This window comes from Tachypleus tridentatus, chromosome 7 (genome assembly GCF_004210375.1).
Source record: "Tachypleus tridentatus isolate NWPU-2018 chromosome 7, ASM421037v1, whole genome shotgun sequence".
Taxonomy (NCBI): domain Eukaryota; kingdom Metazoa; phylum Arthropoda; class Merostomata; order Xiphosura; family Limulidae; genus Tachypleus; species Tachypleus tridentatus.
This window is the reverse complement of record NC_134831.1, coordinates 78996930-79023623: the sequence shown is the minus strand read 5'-3', so window position 1 is coordinate 79023623 and position 26694 is coordinate 78996930. Positions and strand designations below refer to the sequence as shown.

The window sequence follows — 26694 nt, the reverse complement described above, 5'->3', positions numbered from 1 at the left end:
CTCTTCAAGTAGTGACAAATGAAGAGAGAGGGATGAGATAGAATTTTCAATTTAAAATTGTAATAATATTTTATAAATGCAGATGTAGTGTTAGCAACATTCGTATAAACATAAATCAGTATTTGATATCAACAATGTAAAACCTTAATTTCTAGTGCGGGCCGCCATGGCCAGATGGTTAAGGCACTCGACTACTAACCTGAGGGGCGCGAATTCGAATCCCCGTCACATCAAACATGCCTGCCTTTTCAGCCGTGGGGGCGTTATAATGTTACGGTCAATCCCACTATTCGTTAGTAAAAGAGTAGCCCAATAGTTGGCGATGGGTGGTGATGACTAGCTGCCTTCCTTCTGGTCTTACACTGTTACATTAAGAACGGCTAGCACAGATATTCCTCGAATAGATTTCCGTAAAAAAAAAAAAACAACAACAACATTTTCTAGTGCAAATGTCACTCGTCAAAGAAAAAAGAAAAAAAAAATGTTGGGTTGGGATCAATAAATCCTGACACTGTAAATTTCGATATGGGAGGAAAACGAGAGTAGCCCAAGAAAAACTGTGGTTTCGCTCCACATGTTAGGCTTATAAGAATGTTTAAATAAGGTGTATGTGTATAGTTACTGTTATTGTAAAAATCTCACGTACTACAGTATCTTATATAACTATCACTGTGTTGTCTATCTTATGTGTCATACGGGCGTTACTTGTTTTTTTACAGTATGTTATATAACTATCACTGTGTTGTCTATCTTATGTGTTATACGGGCGTTACTTGTTTTATAGTCTGAGTTTTCAAATGACGTATTTCATGCATGTGTCTGTGTTATCTACACTTGCAGATCCGTCAGAGCTTATAATATATTTATATATATTATAATATATTTTAACGCAAATTAATTTGTCGTTAAAATGACTCATGCTCACCACTTTAAGAGTTAACATGATAATTTTAATATCATTGCGGCAAACTGTTATCAGTTAATTGTGCATAGATCTTAGAAGTTCCTTGTAATATGCAAATTAAAACTCTGGAGATACTAGAGATAGATAAAGTTACCACTTATAATGAGCCTTCTGTTATGTTGTTGTATTCTTCCCGTAATATTTCAATGTTTAACAATTTAATAATTACGGTCATGACGTAACTCCATTGTCGTCGTTAAATCCGAATGTCTTGGTATTGCTCTCCCATCACTGGCATGGCCATATGGTTAAGGAACTCGACTCCTAATTCGAGAGTCGGGGGGTTCGAATCCCCGTCACACCAAATATACTCGCCCTTTCAGCCATAGAGGCGTTATAATGTTACGCTCAATCCCACTATTCGTTGTTAAAAGAGTAGCCCAAGAGTTGGCGGTGGGTGGTGATGACTAACTGCCTTCCACTGTCTTACACTGCAAAATTAGGGACGGCTAGCGCAGGTAGCTCTCGAGTAGCTTTGCCCGAAATTAAAAAAAACAAAATAATACTGAACCAAAATTTTTCTTTTCGTTTTTGGTGCCCTAAGCACATGCTTTGTCTGCTTATATGATATGCTGGCAGTATTTCATCAAAAACACATTTATAGCAATGTCCGTCTATTTCTTAAAACAATTAGAATATTCTTTAAATGCTATAAGATCTATCTACTTTTAACGTAACTTTTAGCTTGAAATTATTCACGAGGTTCCATCAACCTTTTCAAAACACGTTTTTTGTAAATTATTATGTATCAATCTGCGTGTGAATCTCTGACTGCGTTGATTAACCATTTACAGGATCCCCAGTGACTCATACAAATAAAAATATCGTCATTACTGTGGTACCTTAACTAATTATTCTCGAGTCTCTCTGTGCGTTTTACAAAGAAAAATTAATGATTTCAACAAATTGTTTTTGATGAATTCTTAGCGTCCTCCTGTTGGACACCGATAAACCTTCAAATTTACAATGCTACAAACAGGGGGCTCGATTCCCCTCGGTGGACACAGCAGACAATCCGATGTGGATTTGCTATAACAAAATACACACATAATTCTTTACATTTAGTGTTGTGGCAATCAAATCATAGGAGTATTCCGTATGATGTAATATGTAGATTCCACAGGTAACGAATCATATATATACATATATATAAAGAAATCGATCATTTGAGGAATGTAACGCATTTATAATATTACAAAGAACTTGCGAAAAATACTGGGCCCTTTATAAAATCGGTTTGTTATGAATTTCGCGCAAAGCTACACGAGGGCTCTCTGCGCTAGCCGTCCCTAATTTTGCAGTGTAAGACTAGAAGGATGGCAGTTATTCATCACCACCCACCGCCAGCTCTTGGGCTACTCTGTCACCAACGAATAAGGGGATTGACGGTTACAATATAACGCCCCCACACGGCTGAAAGGACGAGCATGTTTGGTGTGACGGGGATTCGAACCCGCGACCCTCAGATTACGAGTCGAGTTCCTTAACCATCTGGCCATGCCTGGCCGCCTTTATAAGAAGAAAATGAAACCCCATTGGTTAAGATCTGATACCATAGTCTGATTTTAAAGATGTTTTTTTTTTCATTCTGAATCTGGAAACTTGTGCCCCGGTGGCGGGTTTGTCTTCCTGGTGATAAGATGTCAAACCTTATAGTATTGCACTTTGTATATTCACCCACACCACAAACATACAAATATTTAAATGACAATTATAGTTATTCATTATTCGAGTGTCAGAGAAGAAGCGCTTAACCATGTTTTGAAACCTTTACGATTCAAATGTTATGAGTAATTAACCACTAGACCATGATGTGTGAAATATCAAATGAAAGGTTTTATTGTTGTTGTTGTAAACAAACATTTTTTTCTATGGAAACTCGTGTTTATTTCATTATTAACTAGATTTATACCAGTTGTTGTAGTTACTTCTTATAAACGGAATATATTGTTTTCATTGTTAACAAGACTTCTTACCAGTTATTGTAGTTACTTCTTATAAACGGAATATATTGTTTTCATTGTTAACAAGACTTCTTACCAGTTATTGTAATTACTTTTTTTAACCACAACTTTCATTGCTTTTCGTATCAACTAAATTTCTACCAATTATCGTATTTATTTCTTATGATTTCTTTGTTTTGTTTGTTTAGAATTAAACACAAAGCTGCACAATGGACTGTTTGTACTCTGCCTACCACGAAAGGCTACTTCTTATAAACGAAAAATTTATTGTTTTTCGGTTTAACTAGATTTCTGTCTAGTTACTTTACTTAATTATAAAAGAAAAATTTCATAGAATTTTTCGTATTAGCAAGATTTATTACTAGTCATGCATGTGTTCCGGCCTGGCGAGTTGGTTAGGGCGCTCGTCTCCTAATCTGAATTAGAATCCCCGTCACATCAAACATGCTCTCTCTTTAAGCCGAGGAGGCGTTATAATATAACGGCCAATCCAACTATTCGTCGGCAAAAGAGCAGCCCTAGAGTTGGAGGTAGGTGGTGATGACTAGCTGTCTCCATTGCTAGATTGAGGACGGCTAGCACAAATAGCCCTCGTGCAGGCTTGCGCGAAATTCAAAAACAAACAAACAAGTTATGCGTGCTTTGAACGAAGAACTCTGTATTAACTTTATTTCAAGTTAACCTAATTTCTTCCCAATTAATACTTATTTCCATTGTACAGAATTTTATAGCTATTGCATTTTACAATATTATGACAGTTAATGTACGGAACAACTATGTTTTAATGATCTTTTTCGTTTGATATTTACATTTCCTGGTGGGTCAGTGGTAAGTTTACAGAATGGCAATGTTAAAATCCGGGGTTCGAGTCAGCATGTTAGACTCAGTGCCAGGTCAAAGTGGCCGTACTCTACAAAACAAGCAAAGTTTCTGTTTAAAAATAGATTTTACTGTTATAATTAATTTTCAAGTTTGTTTATTTGTGTTTTCACCTGTGGAGAAACGTAAAAAAATGTTAGTGTGCGTATTTTCTTATAGCAAAGCCACTCGGGCTATCTGCTGCGTCTATCGAGGGGAATCGAACCGTTGATTTTAGCGTTGTGAATCCGCAGACTTACACTGTCCCAGTGGCAGACGAAAAGGTGTTAGAAGTTAACAGAAAGTGAAAATAAGATTAGTAGGATGTACAACACAACTAAATTTCCTGTTGACAGAATCTATTACAAATACGATATACAGAAACGTTTCTATCAGAAATAATTTGTAATGGTAAAATTTATGGCGCATTACTGTAGCATAAGAGTGTAGCTTTGGGCCTAACATCTTTAGGTCCTAATAGCAACAGAAACGTGAACCGTGTTGAACAGAGCAAATAAAGAAAAAACAACATTTTAATTAATCGAATTGAAGGTGCTGAAAGCACTGTTATTTTGTTTATTTGTTTAATTTCGCGTAAAGCTGCACGAGGGCTATCTGCGCTAGCCGTCCCTAATTTAAAAGTGATAAATTAGATGGAAGGAGCCAATCATCACCACCCACTACCAACTCTTCGACTGTTCTTATCATAATAAATAGCGGTATTTCACCACTATTCTTATAAAATTCTCACGGCTCCAAAATGGGGAGCACGATTTTGATTTTAGAGGAACATGACCCAAGTCATGAAACCTCAGATCTACAGTCTGGCAAGTTAACCACTAGGCGCGCTATGCAACACTCCTAGTTGTCCGTGGGCACTGCTACGACATATATTATAGTAGAGGGAATTAATTGGTTGGTTGGTTGTCGTTTTTTGGCGCAAAACAACTAGATTATTTACGTCAAACAACTGACAGAGGGGTATTAAATACCAGCATCACCTTCTCCCTGTGGCTTAATGATATTTTATAACGTTAATATACGGGTTCGATACCTACGTTTGGCGGAGCACCGATAGCCCATTTCGTAACTTTGTGCTTAACAAGAAAATAATGCAAACTTAAATTCATGTATATTTCAGATAACTATAAATATGAGTAAATCTGTGATTCTTAGAAATCACTCGTACGGTTTGTTTAAATTTACAATTTGTATAAAAAATCATTATTTTTCTTTAAAAAAACATTTAAAATGCTGGAAGGAGAAATACCTCTCTTTTTGTTTACACAGCTCTGTGTTATCTACTTATCTATGTCATTCATGAATTGTTACCTCCAAGTGGCACAGTGACATATTTGCGGACTTATAACACTATAAACTGGTTTTCGATACTGTTACGTTTTATAATTTATCTCAGACGAGTTTCCTATTTATTATGTTACACGTTACGTTTAACGACTTCAAACAACCTGAAATGCCGATATGTATCAAATTTATGATATTTTCCAACAAGATTGATACACGCAATTTTCTTTCTTGACACAAATATATTTTTTATCTTAAAACGGTTGGAATTGGTATTAAAACGATTATTAAAGTAGAGAACAACTTTTCGACTTTCTTAGATCATATTCAGGTTAACAGGTTGACCTCAGAAGGTCGAAATGTTGTTCTCTACTTTATTTTAATAAAAGTTTTAATACTCATTTCAACCGCCTTGAGATACATTTTTAGCTTCAAGTGGGTTTCGCGTCATCAGGAACTGATATATTGTAATATACAAAAACAATACAATTTATAATAACGATTATTACAAAACGTTATGACAAATAATTATTTATATACAAAAATGTTACAAATTCACAAATAATATTCAGTCTTCTATCTTGTTTGGAACTGAATATTTTATTGACGGTACAGCTCCACGAGGAGCATATCTTGTTTGGAACTGAATATTTTATTGACGGTACAGCTCCACGAGGAGCATATTAATTTTAGGTTGGTACACTTCACTTACCGGGAACGCTAGCTCGCTCTGTTCTTATTTGGTCTCACACGGTTTATAAGCTCACTTTTTACCGAGAAAAATATCTAATGTCCTCGTAAAAATATTAACGTCCGGAGTGAATCCACTGAAGTTTATAATATTCAAATTCTACAAATATTCTGGTCAAATATATATATAATTTTTCAACTAGTAAACGTTTATCACAACTATAGCTTCCGAAGTCTGTAGTATACTGACTGTAACGACCAAACAATATTCTGTTACTGTCTCTTGGCGCGTCGGTTTATATACATCGAGCCAAAATTCTCGAAAGTTCAACGATATTTGTAAATACACTACTGTTTTCGTAAAACATATATTGTTGAATCTTTTCGAGGATCTTCTACAAATTTAGACGATAGGAGAAACTTGCGCAATACACATTTAACAATACACGTTAGGTGCATTAAACTGAAACAAATGTAGATTTTAAAATTATTGTATAAGTAAATCTATTATAATAGCCACACTGAGCAGAATACAGATAGATTTTTGTGTCGCTTTGTGTTTAATGGCAAAACAACAAACAACAATGTAAGTTGCTTATTCCCACTAATTCCTTATTATTTATGTACTTTTTACAAACCATTGTAAAAATTTCGACTTCAATAAATAAAAATTACATGTTATTCGTTACGGTTTTGTAGAAATTTAAATAAAGCAGCCTTCGCTTATAGTTTTTCGTTTATTAACCATTTCGACGGGATAAAGGACCCCGCCAACCATCTACTACACCTTTTTTCAAAACAAAGAGAGAAAACTCATCAGTATTAATGGGAAGAATAGCGCTGCTTTCGATGTGACTTGCATTTCCGAGCAGCCCTCGGACCACCTGGAAGAACATTACGAACCACACTTTAAAAACGACATCTGTAAAGTAAATGTTACTGGAAAGTTTAGTTTTCATCTGATCGTGCTCAGGTTTTGGCACCTTATATGATATTATGGTACTGACTTTTATTTAAATTAAGTTTATGAATGGTTGCACATCCTTTTTCACTTACAAATCGACGAAGTTTGGGGGCGACGTTATTATAAATGGCTTCCGTTTACTGTCCTCTCTTAGATTTATTTTAATTATTATTAATTAATTATTATTATTAATTTGATTAATAGATAGTTTAAATAACCCGAAGATGAGTTTATTTAACCGAGAGATAACTTCTGACGATAAACAATGACAAATTTTAAAATACCTTGTTTGTGTCAAGGGTCAAGAGCAACAAAAAGACGAAACATTCAGATTGTAATTTCAGATATTTTAAAATGTTTTAGAGAGGAGATAAAAATCTTTAATTTTCTTTGGAAAATAAGTCTTATCTTGAATTTATAGAAATGCACAGAAGACAAAAGAATTGGTTGTTTAGTGACCACGGTTTCCTTCCACCCCCCATAGCTCACGAGACACTAACAAGGACTTCTTCTGTCGATCGGTCCTTTCTCTGACGGATTTAACCTCTAGATAACAATATTAGGTTTGGTTTCCTAGGCGTTGGGTTATTGAAACGTATTCCGTTCCCAGCATGTAAACTTAAATCCATATCCAACTGGGCACGAAGTTCTGAGATTGGCTAGAGTACTACTTTAGCTAAATACGTGCATTAGCTTTGGGGGAGGGGACACATTTCTTTGTTTAGGGAACAATAATGAGGTGTTTACCAAGGTCCACAACTATGTGCATGTAAAAACTCACACAAGGCACAGCGTCAGCAAAAAAATGAAAACGTTGCATCAGTCCTTTCGTACAGATAAAATCAGCAGTCTGTCTTAAGAAGCTAAAAGTGCCGCAAGCGTAATTCCCATATTTTACAATTACCCTGCTACAAAATTCCAGCGTGATGACGAGAAACCCACTTGAAGTAAAAATGTATCTCAGAACGGCTGGTATGGGTATTAACACTTTTACTAATAAAGCAGAGAACAACGTTTCGACCTTCTTATATCATCTTCAGGCTAACAAAGATGTTATATAAATACGTATCAGATACTTTTGTTTTATTAAAAACACTCTCACTTAGGTACTTTAATTAAAACAGTGAAATAAAGTTTAAAGTAATGAAAAGCGCAGAAAAATTAATGAGAAGATGTAGCCCATAAAAGTTTCCATACCAATCAGTTTTGTTTAAAGATACCAATGTGAAACGTAACAAGAAATATGTCACATTTCAAATTTGAACGCTATAAAGCGTAGCTTTAAAAAGTCCATTTCTGTAAAATGTTATTTTATCTTTTCATCGGTAGAGAAGCAGGACTTTCGAATAGACGTACTAGATCTGACAAATGAGTTGTCACAAAATAACGTGTAGTTAGTTCTCAAAAGATATTCTCTGTATTTCAGCTCTTATTTGTCTTAATGAGCAAAAGAAGAAGAAATAGAGATAGTTGAGGTCGTGAAGCTAAGAATTAAACCTCCCAAGCTGTAACTAAAAATTTGGCGTTTTAAAGTTGAGAACTTGCATCGTTATACTATTGAATGAACTGTGTAACCATGATTTTTTTATCTGTGGCTGTTCTTTCAGTGCAAATCTACACAATGTTTTGTTTGCACGTTTGACCCGCCGCGTTGATTGATTGTAAAGCTGCACCGGTTTACAGTGCTTGTTGTACTGTACTGCTCCCACTTGGGTAAACGTACTGCTCTCACTTGGGTAACCAAGTACTTGTTTATACTATACTGTGCTTCGGACGTTACTGTTAAAATATTCCCATGAGAGTCACAGTACTGATAGAAAATAATTAAAACAGGGCTCAACATTTTGTTTTCCTTGTATATTATTACGTTAAAATTAAAAAACAAACAAACTATAATTTCAACACTTTATCTTACAGTATATGCCCTCCCAGTGGCATAATGGAAAGTCTGCAGACTTATCACGCTAGAAACCGAATTTTCATACCCATGTTGGGCAAAGTGAAAATAGCCCATTGTGTATCTTTACGCTTAACTATTAACAAACTTACAATATACATCGGATTTGTTTTATTTTATTATTATAACATGTGTTCACTATATTTATTGTTTTAAACTATTTCAAGTTTCACATCATTTTTAGCGTCTGATCATTAAAAAAAGTGCTTAGTTAGTGGAGAAAGTTTAAAGTTTTGAGATCGTTATGACAAAGTCGTGTCACTTTTTAATGTTTGGTTACATAAGTGAAAGATCAAATGAATTACCCCTACTGTCTGTTTTGTTTCACATTCATTTGTAGCAGTAATGTATTCTTGGCTGTTTTAATATATATTATAAATTTGTATCATCTGAATAACCGATGTTAAATTAAGACGTTCTTCCACTTGACATCAAACCTTATTTTGTCCTATTTGTCTCTCATAAAAATTAAAAACGTGATAAGTTATTTATCAGTGAGTTGTAATGACAGAACGTACAATGAAACATGACAATGAAATAAGGTGAATGCTACATTTAAAGTACGTTTATTTACGAAAATTGAGTTGTTATGTTACGTTTTTCAGTTACGTGAAGAAAATGACTAGAAATTCTTCCTTTCTATTCTAGTGCTTTTATAGATCTAATTAGTTTTGAAGAAACATCAGGAAAATGTATAGGAATTCCTCTTACTAGTTTTGTATTCTATCGACATGTGGTATAATAATAAATGCGTTTTCCGGTAGGAGCGCTGTTATCGTGTTGGTAATTGCTCCCCAAGGAATTGGTTGTAAACTGAAAGACACTTAAGTCCAAAGCAAAAGAAATGTCTGTCACAGTCACTTTAGTTAAGTTTCTTTCAGTTATATATATCTTTTATCGACCACTCATGTGATCGTAGTCCATCTCGGGGATCCTGGAGAGATTAACACCGTCTCTGGCCATCCATTGTCCCAACAGGATAATTCCATTGAGCTTTGCAGTAAATTGGCTCGACCATTTTATACTGGTTTAACGGATATATGTGGGATAATATATCAACCTGGGCAAGCCCACCTCATGCTTTTATCGTTTTTATTAAGCCTAAATGTTTGACTGTTTATAAGATTATACGTACTTTTTTTTTTCTATAATGACTAATTATTTACTCAGTATTTGGGTGTTTTTTACGGCTATGTTGTGTATTTCATTTGCAGTGTTCAAAAACGTGTGAAAGTGTTTTTTTTTTTGTCTTCTCTGAATCTAGTTTCATTTTTCTGCTTGTTTCTCCTAAATAAAAGTTATGGCATTGTGTTTTACAAATTATGTTGGTGTTGTGTTTGTCAGTGTAGTTTTCACATAATATGGACTTTAGTTTTTGTATCTGGTTTTTGAATAAATTTGGTGTTTATTGGAATCTTGTGCTTTGTTATAAATTTTTTTTCCAAATGTTGGCTATATTCTCGCTGATGTCGGGAACATATGTTAATACCCATACCAGCTGTTCTGAGATACATTTTTATTTCAAATGGGTTTCTCGTCATCAAGAAATATTCAACTTAGTTAATGCTTTGCGACCCATAAAAAGCCTGAGATTGCAGATCTTTGACCAATCAAAGTGTTTTGTGAACAAATTTTTACTACAGATTAAAGTAACTTTCATATTATAATAATTTATTTGGTTATTTTGCGATTAACTAAACTGTGTTTTTGAGTTAAAGTTAACAAATATTGGGATCAAGAAAGAAGGGCTTTTTTTTTTTACTTAATTAAGAAAAACATTGTGAAATATAAAGTTTCTATAATATTCAATCAAGTGAACAATGTCCACAAAATAGACAAGCAACATTAACATTAACGTTATGTTGAGATAAACAGTAACGGTTTTATGGCTTGAAAACATAAAAAAGTGGGCCTGGCACGATCAGGTGGCTAGGGCGCTCGACTTGCAATCCGAGGATTGTGGGTTCGAAATCCTATCGCTTCAAACATGCTCGTCCTTTTAGTCGTGGGGACGTTATAATGTGATGGTCAATCTCGGTAGTCGTTGATAAAAGAGCAGCCCAAGATTTGGTGGTGGGTGATGCTGACTAGTTGCCTTCACTTTCGTCTTACACTGCTAACTCAGGGACGACTAGCGCAGATAACTCTCGTTTAGCTTTGCGCGCGGCCCTACATGGCCAGATGGGTTAAGGTGTTCGACTTATAATCTGAGGGTCGAAGGTTCAAATTTCCGTCGCATCAAACATGCTCGCCCTTTTAGCCGTGGAGGCATTACAATGTGACAGTCAATCCCACTATTCGTTAGTAAAAGAGTAGCCCAAGAGTTGGCGGTGGGTGATGATGACTAGCTGCCTTCCCTCTAGTCTTATACTGCAAAATTGGGACGGCTAGCGCAGATAGCCCTGGTGTAGCTTTGCGCGAACTTCCAAAAACAAACAAATGAGCTTTGCGCGAAATTCAAAAATCAAATAAAGAAGCCTATTTTTGTCTTAGAGAGTGTTTATTTGGTGTGATTGAATGTATATGCTTTCTAGTCGATTTATTAAGCCCACAAGAAATGCTTAAAATCAATGAAAAAGTTTGGTATGCAAAGTAGAAACAAGATTAGACATATTAACTCTTTTGTTTCCGCTGTTTATATTGTTTACTAAGAATCTGTGATTGAATATAAAGCAGACTGTTTCAGATAATATATCAAATAAACTGACTGCATTATATCCAGAAAAGCCAGTAAATCTGATGGCCCAAAACGCTAAAAAGTAGATTTCGACACCTTCGGTTAGAAGAACACAGATAGCCTGTTGTGTAGCTTTATGGTTAGTGACAAACAAAAATATCCTTTCAATTAATACCGAGGCTCTTCAGAGCGGCTTGGATACGACACTTATAGTAATAATTGAGATAGTTTAATCATTATCTTTCTAATTCACGGCTATACCTTTGTGACAAATTTGATAGTTAGTTGCTTTATAACAAGTTATAACGGATATGAGATATGTTGTTTTTTTTTCAATTCTTTGATGTTCATAGAAGTCTGAACAAAAGTGAACATATAAGAACTCCAAGTATTGTTTAGTCGAAAAACAAGCAAAGTATTAAGCATTAGTTTATAGAAACAAATTCAGGGTTATTGTTTTATAATACTCATTTAATGAAGCTTTCTTGTATTGGTAAAAATTGTGATAGTATCTTTTAAGAATTATTATTATAAATATTGCTGTAAAACCACTTAAGTAGTGACTTAAGTAAAAATCTATGCTAAAAATATCATATGGTTAAATATTTTGCATTGTGCTATGTGTATGTCGTAAGTACGAGACACTTGTTCTTTATAATAAATTTTGATATTACATGTCAATATAATAATATATAGTCTGATACTATAACCATCGTGACATCGCCCCAAGTAATCCAATTTTTAACAATCATTATTGTTCTTAATAAACTGATAAATGGAAAGAAACTCTTCTGGATAAAGTATTGGCCCTATTAACTAAAGCTCCTTGCTCCAAACCTCAATCATGGAATTTCCATTCACTTACTGGCTTTTTTCAGCTGCAATAAAGGTTGTTACAAAGTTTTCTTTCATCGATTCGTTATATAAATTATAATAAGAAAGAAATACGTGCTTGAGTCCACTTAAGTTGAAATGAATTGGTTGGATGGTGGTAAATCAATCCACTCACTTACTGCCTGAAGACAACAACACAAAGAAGTATGCAGTTTTCTACTTGTATTTGAAAAGCCTTATTAGTAAAATTAAAAGAAGATATCTCTTATATAGTTCATGTGGATGTAACATTTTGTTTAGTAGCCAGAAGTCCTGGATTCAAGCCCTGATCTCTGAGTTTTATTTTTAATTATAATGATATTTATTAGAAAGTTTACTTTTATTTATTTATGGTATGAATTTAATTTTTTTTATTTTAAAGCAACAGCTGGTCTGCCATCTAGTGATTTTAATATACACTATTTTAGAGCCAATAATAACCATGTGTCCAATCTGAGGATGTTATTTTAAAGTAAAATTTGTATTTTATTGAAAAGCATTACGCACATTTGTAAGCCAAACTGTATAGCCGTAAAATTCGTTCTTATAATTTATGGTACTTCATATTTTCAAAATTTATTATTTATAAATGCAAAATTACCTCATTTTTATGTGAGGATTTTGGTTGATTTGGCGTTTTGTGGCGCAAAGCAACTAGGCGTCGTGAAAATTTTGGACTCGCATCGTTTCATATTTAGTTAACTTTTAGAAATGTAGTTAGGATACTTCTGATGTGTACTATAATATACTTAACCACATTAAAAAAAAGTTTAACCATTGTTGTTTTTTAACTCTTGAATAAGATGCTTATAGAAATATGATATTTTAAATTCATTTTGACCACATTTAGTTTCATACAGTTTGATATTGTCTTTGATTTACAAAGTACTTATTTTAAGACTTAAAAGTGAATTTAAAAAACGTAAACAACATCTCAATACAATATGTGTAAAAAGTCCAGTAATGTTGCCTGTAAAGGTGTAATACTGTTATTCGTTATAGATGGCTACTTTTTTAAACTAATTAAACGATGTTTAGAAGTGTCCTCAATTTAGAAGCAGTTTGAAAGTGCTGGTGAATTTATTATTTTACGTGTTGTTAATAGAATAATAAAATGAAGCAATTTCTCTTTGATTTTAAGGACCTCAAGGGGTCAGAGGACCGGCAGGACTAAAAGTAAGCTTGTTTACTAACTTTTATGTTCACGTTACATCCTTTTCAGATTTATTCATTGAGTTATGTATTCTTTGACAACTAGAACTTGCACTCGTTTTATAAGGACTTGCTAAAGCTTTTTATTGCATAGAAAATATTTAGTTGCGGTAATATTTTGTAACTAACACACATATATTACGGAAGTTACGTTCCATTCTCTTCTTAAAGTTTTCTATTAATTTTATTAACAGCAGTGGTTAACGTGATTAATATACAATATATTTAACTTTTTATATTTAAACTGTGAAGATTATTTTGCATTTTTAACTTGTATGGATTTAAGAGTAATCTAAATCTTTTAAGCTGGATAAAGCTCACGAGATATTTTTGAGATGATGGATGAAAATGTTGATAACAGTTTTGTTTTATAACAGTGCATCATTCTTGTAATTGGGCAGGTATATTAGATTAGTTATGTTATTTATTAATCTAAGTGTTAATCCTGATATATGCCTGTCAATAAATAAGGAAATAATAATACCAGGAAATGTAACTTAAATTCAGGTATAACTTGATAACTATTATTATTAAAAATCACAAAATACAAACAGCCATGCCACGAATGAAAGTATTTGAAAGTACAGGAACTAACTTTATTTTCATGAAGTTGTATGGCATGATGATGGGAAGACAGTCAAAGTTACAGGGTAATTGTCACGTCATTTGCAATGCTGCTGTCCACAGTAAATAAGGTAACAAGGCACTTTCAATAATATAAAATAAATTTGCTTTCTGCTCAGCCCAAGCACCAATGGCAAATAGAATGACTGTTTTTGGCATGAGAAGTGTGTGTGTAAAATGGCCCATGTCAGATAGTGGCTACTGTGACGGGATAGGTGAAATGTTACCCCCTAACATAAAAAATTATCTTCATACCATGATAGAGTATCTGGAGAGAAGCCATTCCTTATTGCAGACTGTCTCATACAATAAAAGCTGTGGGTATCACAGATATTTTCATATTCTTCTATATTTTGTTGTTGTAAAGTTCAGCTTTGCAAAATTCTTAAACTTTGGGACACCTAGGTTTATTAGCTGTCCTTACTCTCAGAAAGTTTTCTTGAACTGTATGTAAACCATGACAAATTACACAGTATTTTTGTGAGAGAGGGTGAGTAAGGAGCATTTTGATGGCTGTATGCTTATAGCTGGTTGTATACAAAGCAGTCAGTACTGCTTGTGGATCATAATTCCTGTTGAACATGGTTACTACTTATTTATGTCAATGACTGACTTACCAGACATTAGAGTTTTCATGGAAGATGGAGCTCTAGCTCATTCAGCCCAAGTCACAAAATGATGACTTGAAGTACGACACAAAGAGCAGATGGGGAGTTGCCCCTACTTTGTAAATTTAGGGTATACACAATATTATTAACAACTCTGTTAGATTTACTCAGCTTTTTTTTTTTGCCACATCTACACTTTCCAGCAAACTTGTACACTTCTGACTTAAAAGGCAGGGCACCACTCTTTCATGGCTGGACCAGCCACCAGATATAATTCTTATTAAGCACTTATAATTCACTGCATTTTAAGAACACCATAATCAAGTTCTCCACCAAGATTTGGCTGTCATCTCACATGCACAGGTTTCAGAACTTATAAATATGTGGTGTGACAAAGTGTCTGTGTTATATATTGAAAATGCTAATCCAAATTCATGAAATACATTAATTGTTTACTTTTCGTTTGTTATTTGTTGATTGCATAAAATGGCATTCTTTCCCCTAGAGACAGTTTTTGATTCTCTGTTGATAGGTTTCATAGGTAGTTTGTTTTGATCCCAGGTTTTTAATAATGCCAGTGTACAGAATTGACCTGTTTACATTATACATGTTATTAGCTTGTATATTTGTAAAATGTTTTGCATGCATTTTATTATATTTTATTGTAAGTTTATAATTTATAATATTTTGTAATCCACCATAAGATTTATTGTTTTCATGTTTTGTCCTTTAGGGAAATTTGGGGCCACCAGGAAGACCTGGTTTTCCAGTAAGTTTTTTTTTGTCCATCTCTTGAATCTCAAATATTGATATGAAACCAAAATGTAACAGATTTTTTCTTCATATATTTGGCCAGTACACTGAATGTTTGAAAACTATAGGGTTCTAATTTGTTAGATCTGAAGCCCACACATATGCAAAACTCAATAAGCATACAATGTTGATACAATGGGGTTCTGGTGGCAGGTAATTATTTTAAGCCAAAAACTGCTAATGTTTCATCAGAAGAATGTAGGATACATTGAATACTATAAGTGTCTGCACTATAACTATGTAAACATAATTATTTTACAACACAGATCTAGGGTCTTTGTTCCCCGTATATATCGTTTAATTGGCTTGTATAGGATTATATAGTTTTTCTGTTTGTTTTAATCTTTTCAATATTAACATTGTTTTGCTGTTATACACAGGAAATAAACAACTGTTTTTTTTCTTTAATTGGCTAGATCTCTTGTTGGTGTTTTCTTAAGAATGTATGTATGAAAACAATAAATTGAACATAGTGAATGTTTTACAAAAACAGTAGTGAGTTCATTGACTGTATTTCATCTTAATACAAACTTTAAAGAGAGAAAGAGTCACAGTGAAATATGTGGAAAGAAAACTTAAATTTCATTATTCATATACAATGACTTGTCACAAAAATGTAAGAGGCAAAACTTGTTTTTATTATTTTTTAGAAACATTACAGATAATTAAACATGTTAATAGTGTTTGGAACATGCTAAGTAAATGTTAGTGAATAGTTAGTATTGATTATGAACAATTTTGCTAACAAATTTGAATTTGAAGCATATTGAATTTGGTTTTAATTAATTGCTGACAGTATATTTTTGTATTAATTGCTTCTGTTGTGAGTCTTTGTGGTTGTCAAATACCAATATTATTTGCATATAAATGAAATATACATTAGCTTCTCAAAGAAATGTCTTTATATCATGGAAAAAACCACAAAGTGTCTTTTAGTTTCTAAGCTTAATTTGTTTCATACTTGTGCTTGAGATATCATATAATTTATTTTATATGATTTATCTGTTTGTTTTTGCAATTAACTGAAAAGTGCTCAATTGCTTGATACAAAAAGAAAGTTATTATGGAACTTAGTTTCAAGAGTCAGTGTTAGACAGTTCATTCCATAACAATGGTTAACTTTTATTGTTATTTAGAAAGACTTTATCTGGTTTATGTTTAGCAAGGAATAGGAGTGGTGGGATAGAGAAAAAACACCCGTAACTTTTATTTATTAACTTCTTAATTGACTGTTTCATAAGTCTTATATTAAGAAATTGAAACATTTTTCATAAGATAAATTAGTCATCTTGTGTTATCCTTGCATCAGTAAGACAAACATTCTGTAGAATTCTGAAGATATGTAATTTTTACTGTAGTTATATCAGTCTTAACTATTTTATACTTCTTATAATATTTTTTCTATATGGTAAAGTTACATTTTTATTTCTGAGATAATGTATAGTAATTTTAATATACTAACTCTTAATGAATGATTATAAATTAGTTAATTAAGTACACATTTTCGTTATCTTGTATGGTTGGTATGCATGAAAACTACAGTTAAAACTATGTTATGTTAATATGATACTTTGCTTTTGTGATTATAAGAAACTTAAACTATAATGCATACTTTTGTGATGCATGTTCAGGGTCCAATGGGCTTACCAGGAATTCCAGGACAAGGAGGAACAAAAGTAAGCAAATCTCTTGTTCCACTTATATATCCTTTATTAACTGATACCACATTTGAATGTTACTCATTGTATTCTTTACTGTTTTAAACATACTGAACTGCATTTTCTCTTTGTGGAAGTTACTAAAACAGTAGTTGTAAATAGTAATAATGGGTCGTTTCATGTCAAATCATTCAGCTTTTGGAAAATTTTCCAGGTGACACCCTCAGAATGCCTTGAAAAAATTCACATGTGCTCATCTACCCATGTTATGAAAATTTGCCAAAGATTAGATCAATATCTTTAATAGTTTCTGATTTACAGCCCTGTAAACTTTAAGTAATATTTTTGTATTTTTGGCAAATTCATTTTCTGGCAACTTTAGCTGCTTAAAGCTGCAAGAGTAATGGTGGTAGAAGGCTGAAATTTGCTAGACTGACTGAATTAATCTCACAGAATTCAAAAATGGTCTCAAACCAAGTTTATTGCACTTAGGATTTTCATAGTGAGGCTGTAAAATCACCTGAAAACCCAAAATTATAAAAAAACTGGTTTATTTAATAAGCCATAGCTCTAAGACTTAATATGATACAAAGCTGAATTTTGTTTTTAAGTGTCCTTTAACATATCAGTTGATAAATCAGTAATTGTTGCAATTGAAAGTCTGTTAGATCTTCTGTAAAAAAATTGTAGTTGCATGCCATTTTTTATGATTTAGCTAAAAATAGCCCTACTTCAGGCTACAGTTTGACCATGTCACCAGTTATTCAGCCTTTTTAGATTTTTATAATATATTCTTACATCTCTGAATATGATCTACAAAAAAAATCAAGGTGGTGTTCAACCTACTTTTTGAGTTATAATTTTTTAAAGTATCCTCTGACCATACGTTTGTTATTTGAAACAAAATTCAGTTTAGGTGTGTTACTGTGTGCAAATATATTCATACAATTTTGAAAAATACCTGTAAGAATTTTATGAATCCCACTGAAATATTCTAACCAGCCTTTCACAATGTTAAATAATGAAGTTAAAAGAAACAAGAAAGAATTAATTCATTTCTGAACAACTTGATTGGCATAACTAGTTAGATCACATTGCAATGCAAATATATTGTGTATGCATTACAGTTATGCAGATATGGCTGAGTTTAAGATTCATAATATAATAAATGCAAAGGTAAATCAGACACAAAAAGCACAGTGCTACAACAGGGGATAACTGAGAAAGATTATAGTCACACCAAACTGCAATAATCATGACAATGAAATGTTTCAAAAACTGCTTTGGCGATAAATTAGTCTTAACAACATCAAATAAACATTGCTTTGTTCAGACAGCTTGAATAAATTTCTGAAATTTGAGTTTGATTATGTTGAGATCACTTTGACTTAGAACATATTGGCGAGTACTACTGCCTTGCACGGTAGGTGCACTTATCAGACAAAGAACATGTTGGAAAGGAATCCAGTTTTCATCTTTACGTGACCTTGCAGGCCATGAGAACAGTTTGTTTCTTGATTTCTTCATAAATGACACCAACAGGTCGGAATGTTCATCTGATCTATCTTTTATGTTTCCCACATACCATTCATGATTGTATGTGCATGCCACATATTTCCCTGGCTGATAATTGTCATTGTTATCATTAGACTCTATTTGAGCTGTTGTAGCATCACTTTCACTGCTACCACCAACAGTTACAACTGTGTACACATCATCCTCTGATAGCCTTCTCATGTACAATTTGTTGGTAGAGTGGGGAATAAAGCTATGATATGACCTAATACCTGCCACAGTTTTGTATTTTTCATATCACTCAAGTAGATCAAACTTTACATAATTTTGCAGGACTGATTCCTGATTGACAAGAAAGAACTGAATGCCCTGAATGTGGTCCTTTGCCCAATGGTACATATCAGAGACACTTACAATTTGATAATTTATTATTTTTCACAACCTTGATTTTTTTGAAGATCATTTTCAGAGATGTAAGAATATATGGTAAAGGCTGATTAGAATATTTCAATGGGATTCATAAATTATTTCAAAATTGTATGGATATATTTGCACACATTAACACACCTGAATTGAAGTGTTGTTTTTTTCAAGTAAACAACGTATGGTCAGAGGATACTTTAAAAAATTTATAACTCAAAACGTAGGTTGAACACCATCCTGATGTTTTTGTAGATCATATTCAGAGATGTAAGAATATATGATAAAAATCTGAAAAGGCTGAATAACTGGTGACATGGTCAAACTGTGGCCTGAAGTAGGGATATTTTTAGCTGAATCATAAAAAGTTGCATGCAACTACATTTTTTTACAGGAGATTTAATACACTTTTAATTACAACAATTGCTAATTTATCAACTGATATGTTATAGGACATTTGAAAACAAAATTCAGCTTTGTATCATGTTAAGTCTCAGAGCTATGGCTTATTAAATAAACCAATGTTTTTTATAATTTTGGGTTTTCAGGTGATTTTACAGTCTCACTATGAAAATCCTAAGTGCAATAAACTTTGTTTGAGACCATTTTTGAATTCTGTGAGATTAATTCAGTCAGTGTAGCAAATTTCAGCCTTCTACCACCATTACTCTTGCAGCTTTAAGCAGCTAAAAGCTATTAGAGATACTGATCTAATCTTTGGCAATTTTTCATAACATGGGTAGATGAGCACATGTGAATTTTTTCAAGACATTCTGTGGGGGTCACCTGCAGCCCCTTGGATGATTTGACATGGAATGACCCAAATGTAAGTTTCTGTGTAAAAGGTTTTTGTATTTTAGAGTTTGTAAATTAAATAATATTTTTTATTTCATTTTTACTAGGATACTTCTTTTCTTCTCAGCTGTTTCAGTACTTACTCAAGTAGTTCCTTGCCAGCTGTGGACCACTCTTCTAATGTTTTTCTAGACTTGCCTTTTGTGTTCTTCTCTTCTTCTTTTAATGATCAGATAATTAAGTGTTTCAGAGAGAGTTTTCTACTGATAACAGTATTTACACTAACCTTCTCCAAACTAAAGGTATTAGGCTTACTTAAATGAATCTGGTCCAGGATTCTTTTCATACATGAAATCAAAGTTTTCATACACACTTAATGAGAATGTTAGTTTTAAAAAAAAGGATAAACTGTGCATTCAAAATATCATTAAAGTTAGATAGATAACTAATATAACACAATTATTTTCCATACCAGATCACTTCAGATGATAACTGTAAAGTTAAGGGCCAGTTGTAAGCTTGCTGGTGAATACATCTTTTTACAAATAAAGTTTTGTTTACTTTTGCAGTATCTGATAATAGTGCAGGCCCTTGAAAACCTGATGGGTCCATAGATCACTTGTTGGCTTGTTGGTGTCCACTGGCCCATTGTAAAAAAACAGAAATCTCACTGTGTGCTTTAGAGCAGTGAGCATATTTAAATAGAGTAGCCCAAGATTTAATGGTGGGTGTGTTGACATGCTGCTTTTCTTATAGCATATCATTTCAAAGTTAGGGGTAGCTTTGTGAAACATTTAATAAATAAAACAAAATTGTTTACAAACTTTAGTTTGTCATGTCAACAGTAACTGTAGAGAGATCTCAAAGCTGGGTCACTAATGGTGATTTGTATTACACTTTTTCATATTTTCTTTAGCTCTAAATATATTTTATTATCTTTTGATGCTCCCAAATTATGAGAAGACGCATGTTGTTCAAGTGAGTTAAAAATTATCCGAGACCCAAAATATTTCAGAACAGTACACCTCTTTCAGACCAAAAATATCGATGTTATGGACTAAGAGTAGATGCCAACTTTGATAAGATGCCACAATACAATCATTGTATAATGTTATTTTTTTATTGTTATTTCTGTCATTAGAAAGGGATGATATGTTAACTATAACTTGTATGTAAGCATTTGGGGAACATCTCAGATTTGATCACTAATTTTATTTCATTAAAATGTTATTTTTGTATAATTACTGTTATACAGTTTCAGGTTTTTTTTTATAACAAAGATCACATTATAATCTACACCTCTTGTAGATTAACATTTCTTTTTTAATTGGGTTCATTTGATTTGTTTGTTTTAGCACAAACCTTCATAATAGGCTATCAGCACTTTGTCCACTGCAGGAAATTTAACTGTGAGTGTTAATATTGTAAGACTAAAACTGCTAACCACTGGGGAATAATTGGCTTGAATGTTTTAACAATGAATTAAATGTACTATGGACTCAATATGACTTCAAAACTTTAACTGATTTCTTGTCATTAAAACAAACTCTTTAAAAAATGTATCAATTCTGCTTTCAGAATGGTGACATCTTACATGAAAAGAAAATATATTAGATAGCAGTATTGAATTAAAATAGTTTATACAGTTTGAAAACTTAATTTATTTTATAACATTTATTATTGTTTTTCTACATTTAGGGACAAAAAGGAGAGAAAGTAAGTACAATAAATCTTAATATATTTTGACATATGATAAGCTTTACAGTAAAAAAAAATTATATCAAATAACAGAAAACTAGTCTACATTAGGTTAGCTTAAAAATGTGCCATGTTAAACAGAATGTACATTAAAAGTATCTTTGAGGCACTGTCAATAAAACTATTTTATATATAATTTGAAATTAAAGTTCATCTAAATGTTATGTTGTCTGGAAAATTATTAATATACTTATTCTTACAGTGTAATTATTTTTTGCCAAGTTTTTACATAATGAAAATGATATTTTTGTGGTTTCATACATTGCTTAAAAAATAAAAAAGCCTTAACATTAAAATAACATAGACAGGTCAGTTACTCAGCACTTTTATCAACAACAAACTTGTTATTGATGGCTTTCTACATAATTACAAAATAACTTTTATATCTTATTGATATATTCTTGTGGGTAACATATTTTTAAACTTTCTCATTGAGTATTTCTAATTTATGTCCTTTATATTTCTAATCAATTACTTAAATCACTACATGTATATTTGTTCATTTTAAAAATATTTTTTGTATTATGTAGTGTTAATACCTATAAAGTTATTTTATTTTTTCTTCAACAGGGAGACTCTGGATACACAACATACACCTCATCAAAGGTAAATAATGATATTTTAATTATGTTAAAAACTTACCACCCAAATAATTTTAATGATAAAAACATTGGTACCAAATCAAAATTTAAGTTAATGCCCACTATAGTAAAAAAGATATGCAATTGAACACTGAAACTATAGAACTAGCTTATTCCTTCCAATGCTTTACCTAGCCAGACATGGGCATGTGGTTAAGGCACTCGACTCATAATCCGAGGGTCGCGGGTTCAAATTCCCTTCCCACCAAACATGCTCACCCTTTCAGCTGTAGAGGTGTTATAATGTGATGGTAAATCCCACTATTCATTGGTAAAAGAGTAGCCCAAGAGTTGGTGTTGGGTGGTGAAAACTAGCTGCCTTCCCTCTAGTCTTATACTACTAAATTAAGGAAGGCTAGCACAGATAGCCCTCGTGTAGCTTTGTGCGAGTTTCAAAAACAAACCAAAACATTATTGTAATATGCATTTGACGAATATAGACATGGAAAGAAAGTTAAAAGACGATAAAAAAGAAGCATTGAAGGTTTTATAAAATTATCAGCTTTATCACAGAATCCTTTAATAAAACCAAAAGATTTGTCATATGAAACAAAAAGTGATTACATTAATCAAGTGTAACAACAACTGTGAGATAAATCTGCCTTTGTAGAACGTGATCATGACTTAACTAAAAAAACTAAGACACAAGCCAAAGACATTATAAATATTCACATTCAAAGGAAGCCCAAGAATAAACTTCTATTCTCTGTTATTCTCGTCATTCTTGTTGTCTCACACAGTATGACCTTTAAAAGGATCACAAAAGAAAGTAATCATTGACATATCTTGTTTCACTGAAGTTGGTTGTTTTTAGATTTTTTTCACAGATAGTAAGATTCACACTAAGTTGTATAAAGGACTCAAGTGATTTTCTTTCCCAGCTTTACACTGGTTTTCTAGCTAATACTTTACTTTGGCCCCAAGATACAGAATGATTAATAGTTCATGCCCTCAATCACTGAAATCTACATTTTCAGACAGAGATCTGCCCGCTTGACCTAGAGCAGGATCTGTGGAGGTCAAGAGACCTCCTTCTACAAAAGAAAAATGATGTGATTGAAAACAGGAGGGCTTTTACCCAATTCTCCTCCATCTTAGTAAAAATAGCCACCTTGATACAGTGGAACTGTCAATGTTTGCCTTCAAATTTGGATGACATTAAGGTGCTAATTGATTCTTATCATTCAGTGTGTGTCTCCTTACTGTAAACGTTTTTGAAACCATCCAATACAGTCACCTTTTGGCAGTTTTGTTTGTTCTGGAATGACAAGTTGTGTGATAGACGGATGCATGTAGGGGTGGCTCTGATGTGCCCACCTTTTCTTTGCCACTTGACATATCCTTGAAGGCCAAAGCCATCCATGTTTCCTTGGGTCATTCCATCACTGTTTGTTCTTTATACCTGGAGAGACTTATGATCAATCAGACCTTGATGCCCTCATTGAATAGTTTATAACCATGGGGGACTTTAATGGACATAATACCATCTGGGGTGGTACTGATTTTGTATGCTCTCAGATAACAATGTTTCTCTCTTCAATACTGATTCTTATACTTACCTTCATGTACCTAGTCAGTCTTTTACTGTTATTGATCTTTCTATCTGCTTTCCTTCACTATTCTCTTACTTCTCTTGGGGGTTGACATTGACCATCAGGGGAAGTGATCATTTTCTTATCATTTTGAGGTAGAATGGCTGTGATTGATGCCACCCGACCCAAGTGCCACAGTGGAAGATAGACCAAGCCAACTGGCCCTCTTTCACTTCTCACTCAGAACTTGATCCTACTATTGTCTGTATGCCATTGATAGATGACTATATGGCAGAAGTGGCTGCTCAATCTATTCCAAACACCTCAACAAATTTTCCATGGTATCTTCATCTGTGATGAAGTCTTTCCATCCAAATGGCACGGAGGTTCAAAAATGGGCCTGGAATATCTTTCATAGCTATCTCACACTTTTAAACTACATTGCTTTTTAGCAAACCCATGCCCATACTCGGCAGGTAAGACATCAAAGCCAAAAGGAATCTTTGATTAAATTCAAAACCAGCATCTCTTATATCACTAGTTCCAAAATTATATGGGAGAAGATTTGGAAAATCAGTGAGCAGTATACTTCTCTCCCAATTTTGATCTTGTTCTTCAAATCCAGAGCATCACCAACACTCTTGGCAAAACCTTTCTTGTGCATCTAGTGCTTCTGTTTTACTCTCCATTTTCTTGACTATAAAGTCTCGGGCAGAGCTATCACCTTTTTCTTTTCTGGCCAACTGTCTCTATGATAACAATTGCCCCTTTACACTAATGTAATTCAAGCCTGCAGTACATTGGTCAGATCTGATTTTATATTCACTGTGAGATGTTACACCATCTCTTGCCTATCTCTCTTGCTTTTCTTCTGGCTGTTTTTAACTGGATCTAGCAGGAGAGTGTTTTTCCTGATGCTTGACACTAGGCTATTGTCCTCCCTTTATCTAAGCCTGGAAGAATTCCAAAATTCTTTCTCACTATTGTCCAATTGCTTTGACAAGCTGACTCTGTAAAGTCTTAGAGAGTCTGATTAATACTTGTTTTGTTTGGTTCCTCAAATCAAACAACCTCCTCTCATTCCCCAATGTGGGTTTCAATGATAGCAATCCACTGTGGACCACCTGATTCAATTTGAAACTCCGATCAGGGAAGACTTTCTCAAGCAACATCTTTTTTCTGTATTCTTTGACCCTGAGAAAGCTTATGGTACTACTTGGTGGTATAACATTTTGTGAGACCTCCATTTGTATGGGTTGTATGGCCATTTATCTACTTTTATAAAAGACTGGCAATTACAAGTACGTCTGGGCTCAATGCCTTTCCATTCTTTTCCACAGAAACTTGGAGTCCATGGGACTGTGTCTTGACTGTCACACTTTTCAGTGTGAAGATTAATGTTAACACAACACAACTACCTTTTTCCATTACAAATGGGCTATATTGATGACTTCTACATCTCATGTCAGTCGATGAGCATGAGGTTTATTGAGTGGTAGCATCAGACTGCCCTCGATTAATTATTGAAGTGTACCACAGCACACAGTTTTGTTTTTTTCTTTCACTAAAACCATTTGCATGCACTTTGCTGCCAACGAGGTATTCACCTCAGTCCTGAGCTCTGTCTTTGTGATGTTGTTCTCTTCATGGTTCCTGAGGCAAAGTTCTTTGGACTTATCTTTGACCATAAACTTACCTTTGTTTCACACATTAAGCATCAAGTGTACAGGGGCACTGGTCATCCTCCATGTCTTTTCTTCCACCTCATGGGGAGTGGATCGATGTTTTTTGCTAAAGATCAATTGTACTCTCAGTTGATCCAAACTGTACTATGGGTCTCTGGTCTATGATTCTGCCACAAACTCAGTTTAGAAGATGTTGAACTCTGTTCACCAGCTGGGGATTAGTTTTGCACGTGGGCTTTCCACACTTATCTAGTCCAGAGTTTGTACACTAAGTCTCACATTCCTCCTCTTCAACTCCATTGCTTGCAACTTTCTTTACAATATGCTTCAAAACTTTAATCCTTACCACAGCATCCTGCCTGGCATTATGTCTTCCTTCCTCAGTGGGCTGGTTTTTTCAAAATAGACAGTCTGTCATTGTACCATTTAGCATTTGTGTCCACTGTCCAGACCCAGCTGGCTGAATAGGGTCTGTCCTTGAATAACATTGCTGACTTCACTGGTCAACCCATCCCATCATGGCTTATTACCATCCCCACCTGTGATCTTTTTTAGAATTATTTGAGGAAGGTGGATACTCCCAACTGGAAGTGCCATTTTCTATTTGCTGAATATCTTTTGAACTGTCCTTTCTTTCCCATTTATAAGGATGGTTCAAAATCAGGTGACTCTGTGGGTTTGGGCGTGAATTGTGGTTTGGTAGCTGCACACAGAATCCCCACTATAGCTTTTGTGTTTGTTACTGAATTGAATGCCATTTCTCTCACCTTGGATCATATAGAACCTATGCAGTACACCAATTATACTATTTGTACAGACTCATTTAGCTCTACTAGTCCTGGAATCACTTCATGTTAGTTCTCACCTAGGTCTCATTGACATTCAAAACTGACTTGTTCATTTCTTTTTATCTTCAATTTATATATAGTTTTTCTGGATACTAAACCAGATTGATATTTGCAGGAACAAGCTCGCTGACACTGCAGCTAAGTCTATCTGTTCTGGTGCCATCAGAGCCATTCCTTTCCCATATCTGGACTACAGTCCTGTATTCAAGGCTTGGTTTTGTGCCAGTTGACAGTAGACTTAAGAGTGAGCAACATGATAACAAGCTTTTCGAAATCAAACCTTTCTCTTTCACCAGCCCCCTGCTAGTACAGTGGTAAGTATACAGATTTACA

The 26694-nt window shown here is 33.6% G+C and overlaps 1 protein-coding gene across 15 annotated transcripts in view; it reads left to right on the top strand.

Moving 5' to 3' along the window:
• LOC143256046 (uncharacterized) overlaps positions 1–26694 on the top strand; it is a 184845-nt gene that overhangs the window by 86172 nt on the left and 71979 nt on the right. For 6 of the 15 annotated variants that reach the window (XM_076512665.1, XM_076512666.1, XM_076512662.1 and 3 more), the window contains exons 3-8: positions 13394–13428; positions 15430–15465; positions 17141–17185; positions 20005–20199; positions 21596–21613; positions 22226–22261. In XM_076512665.1, coding sequence (XP_076368780.1) covers positions 13394–13428; positions 15430–15465; positions 17141–17185; positions 20005–20199; positions 21596–21613; positions 22226–22261 — 365 coding nt within the window. Of the gene's footprint in view, positions 1–12668; positions 12809–13026; positions 13138–13162; positions 13231–13393; positions 13429–15429; positions 15466–17140; positions 17186–20004; positions 20200–21595; positions 21614–22225; positions 22262–26694 lie in introns of those variants that run through there. The other 9 variants (XM_076512668.1, XM_076512667.1, XM_076512670.1 and 6 more) reach the window with 8 other exon arrangements.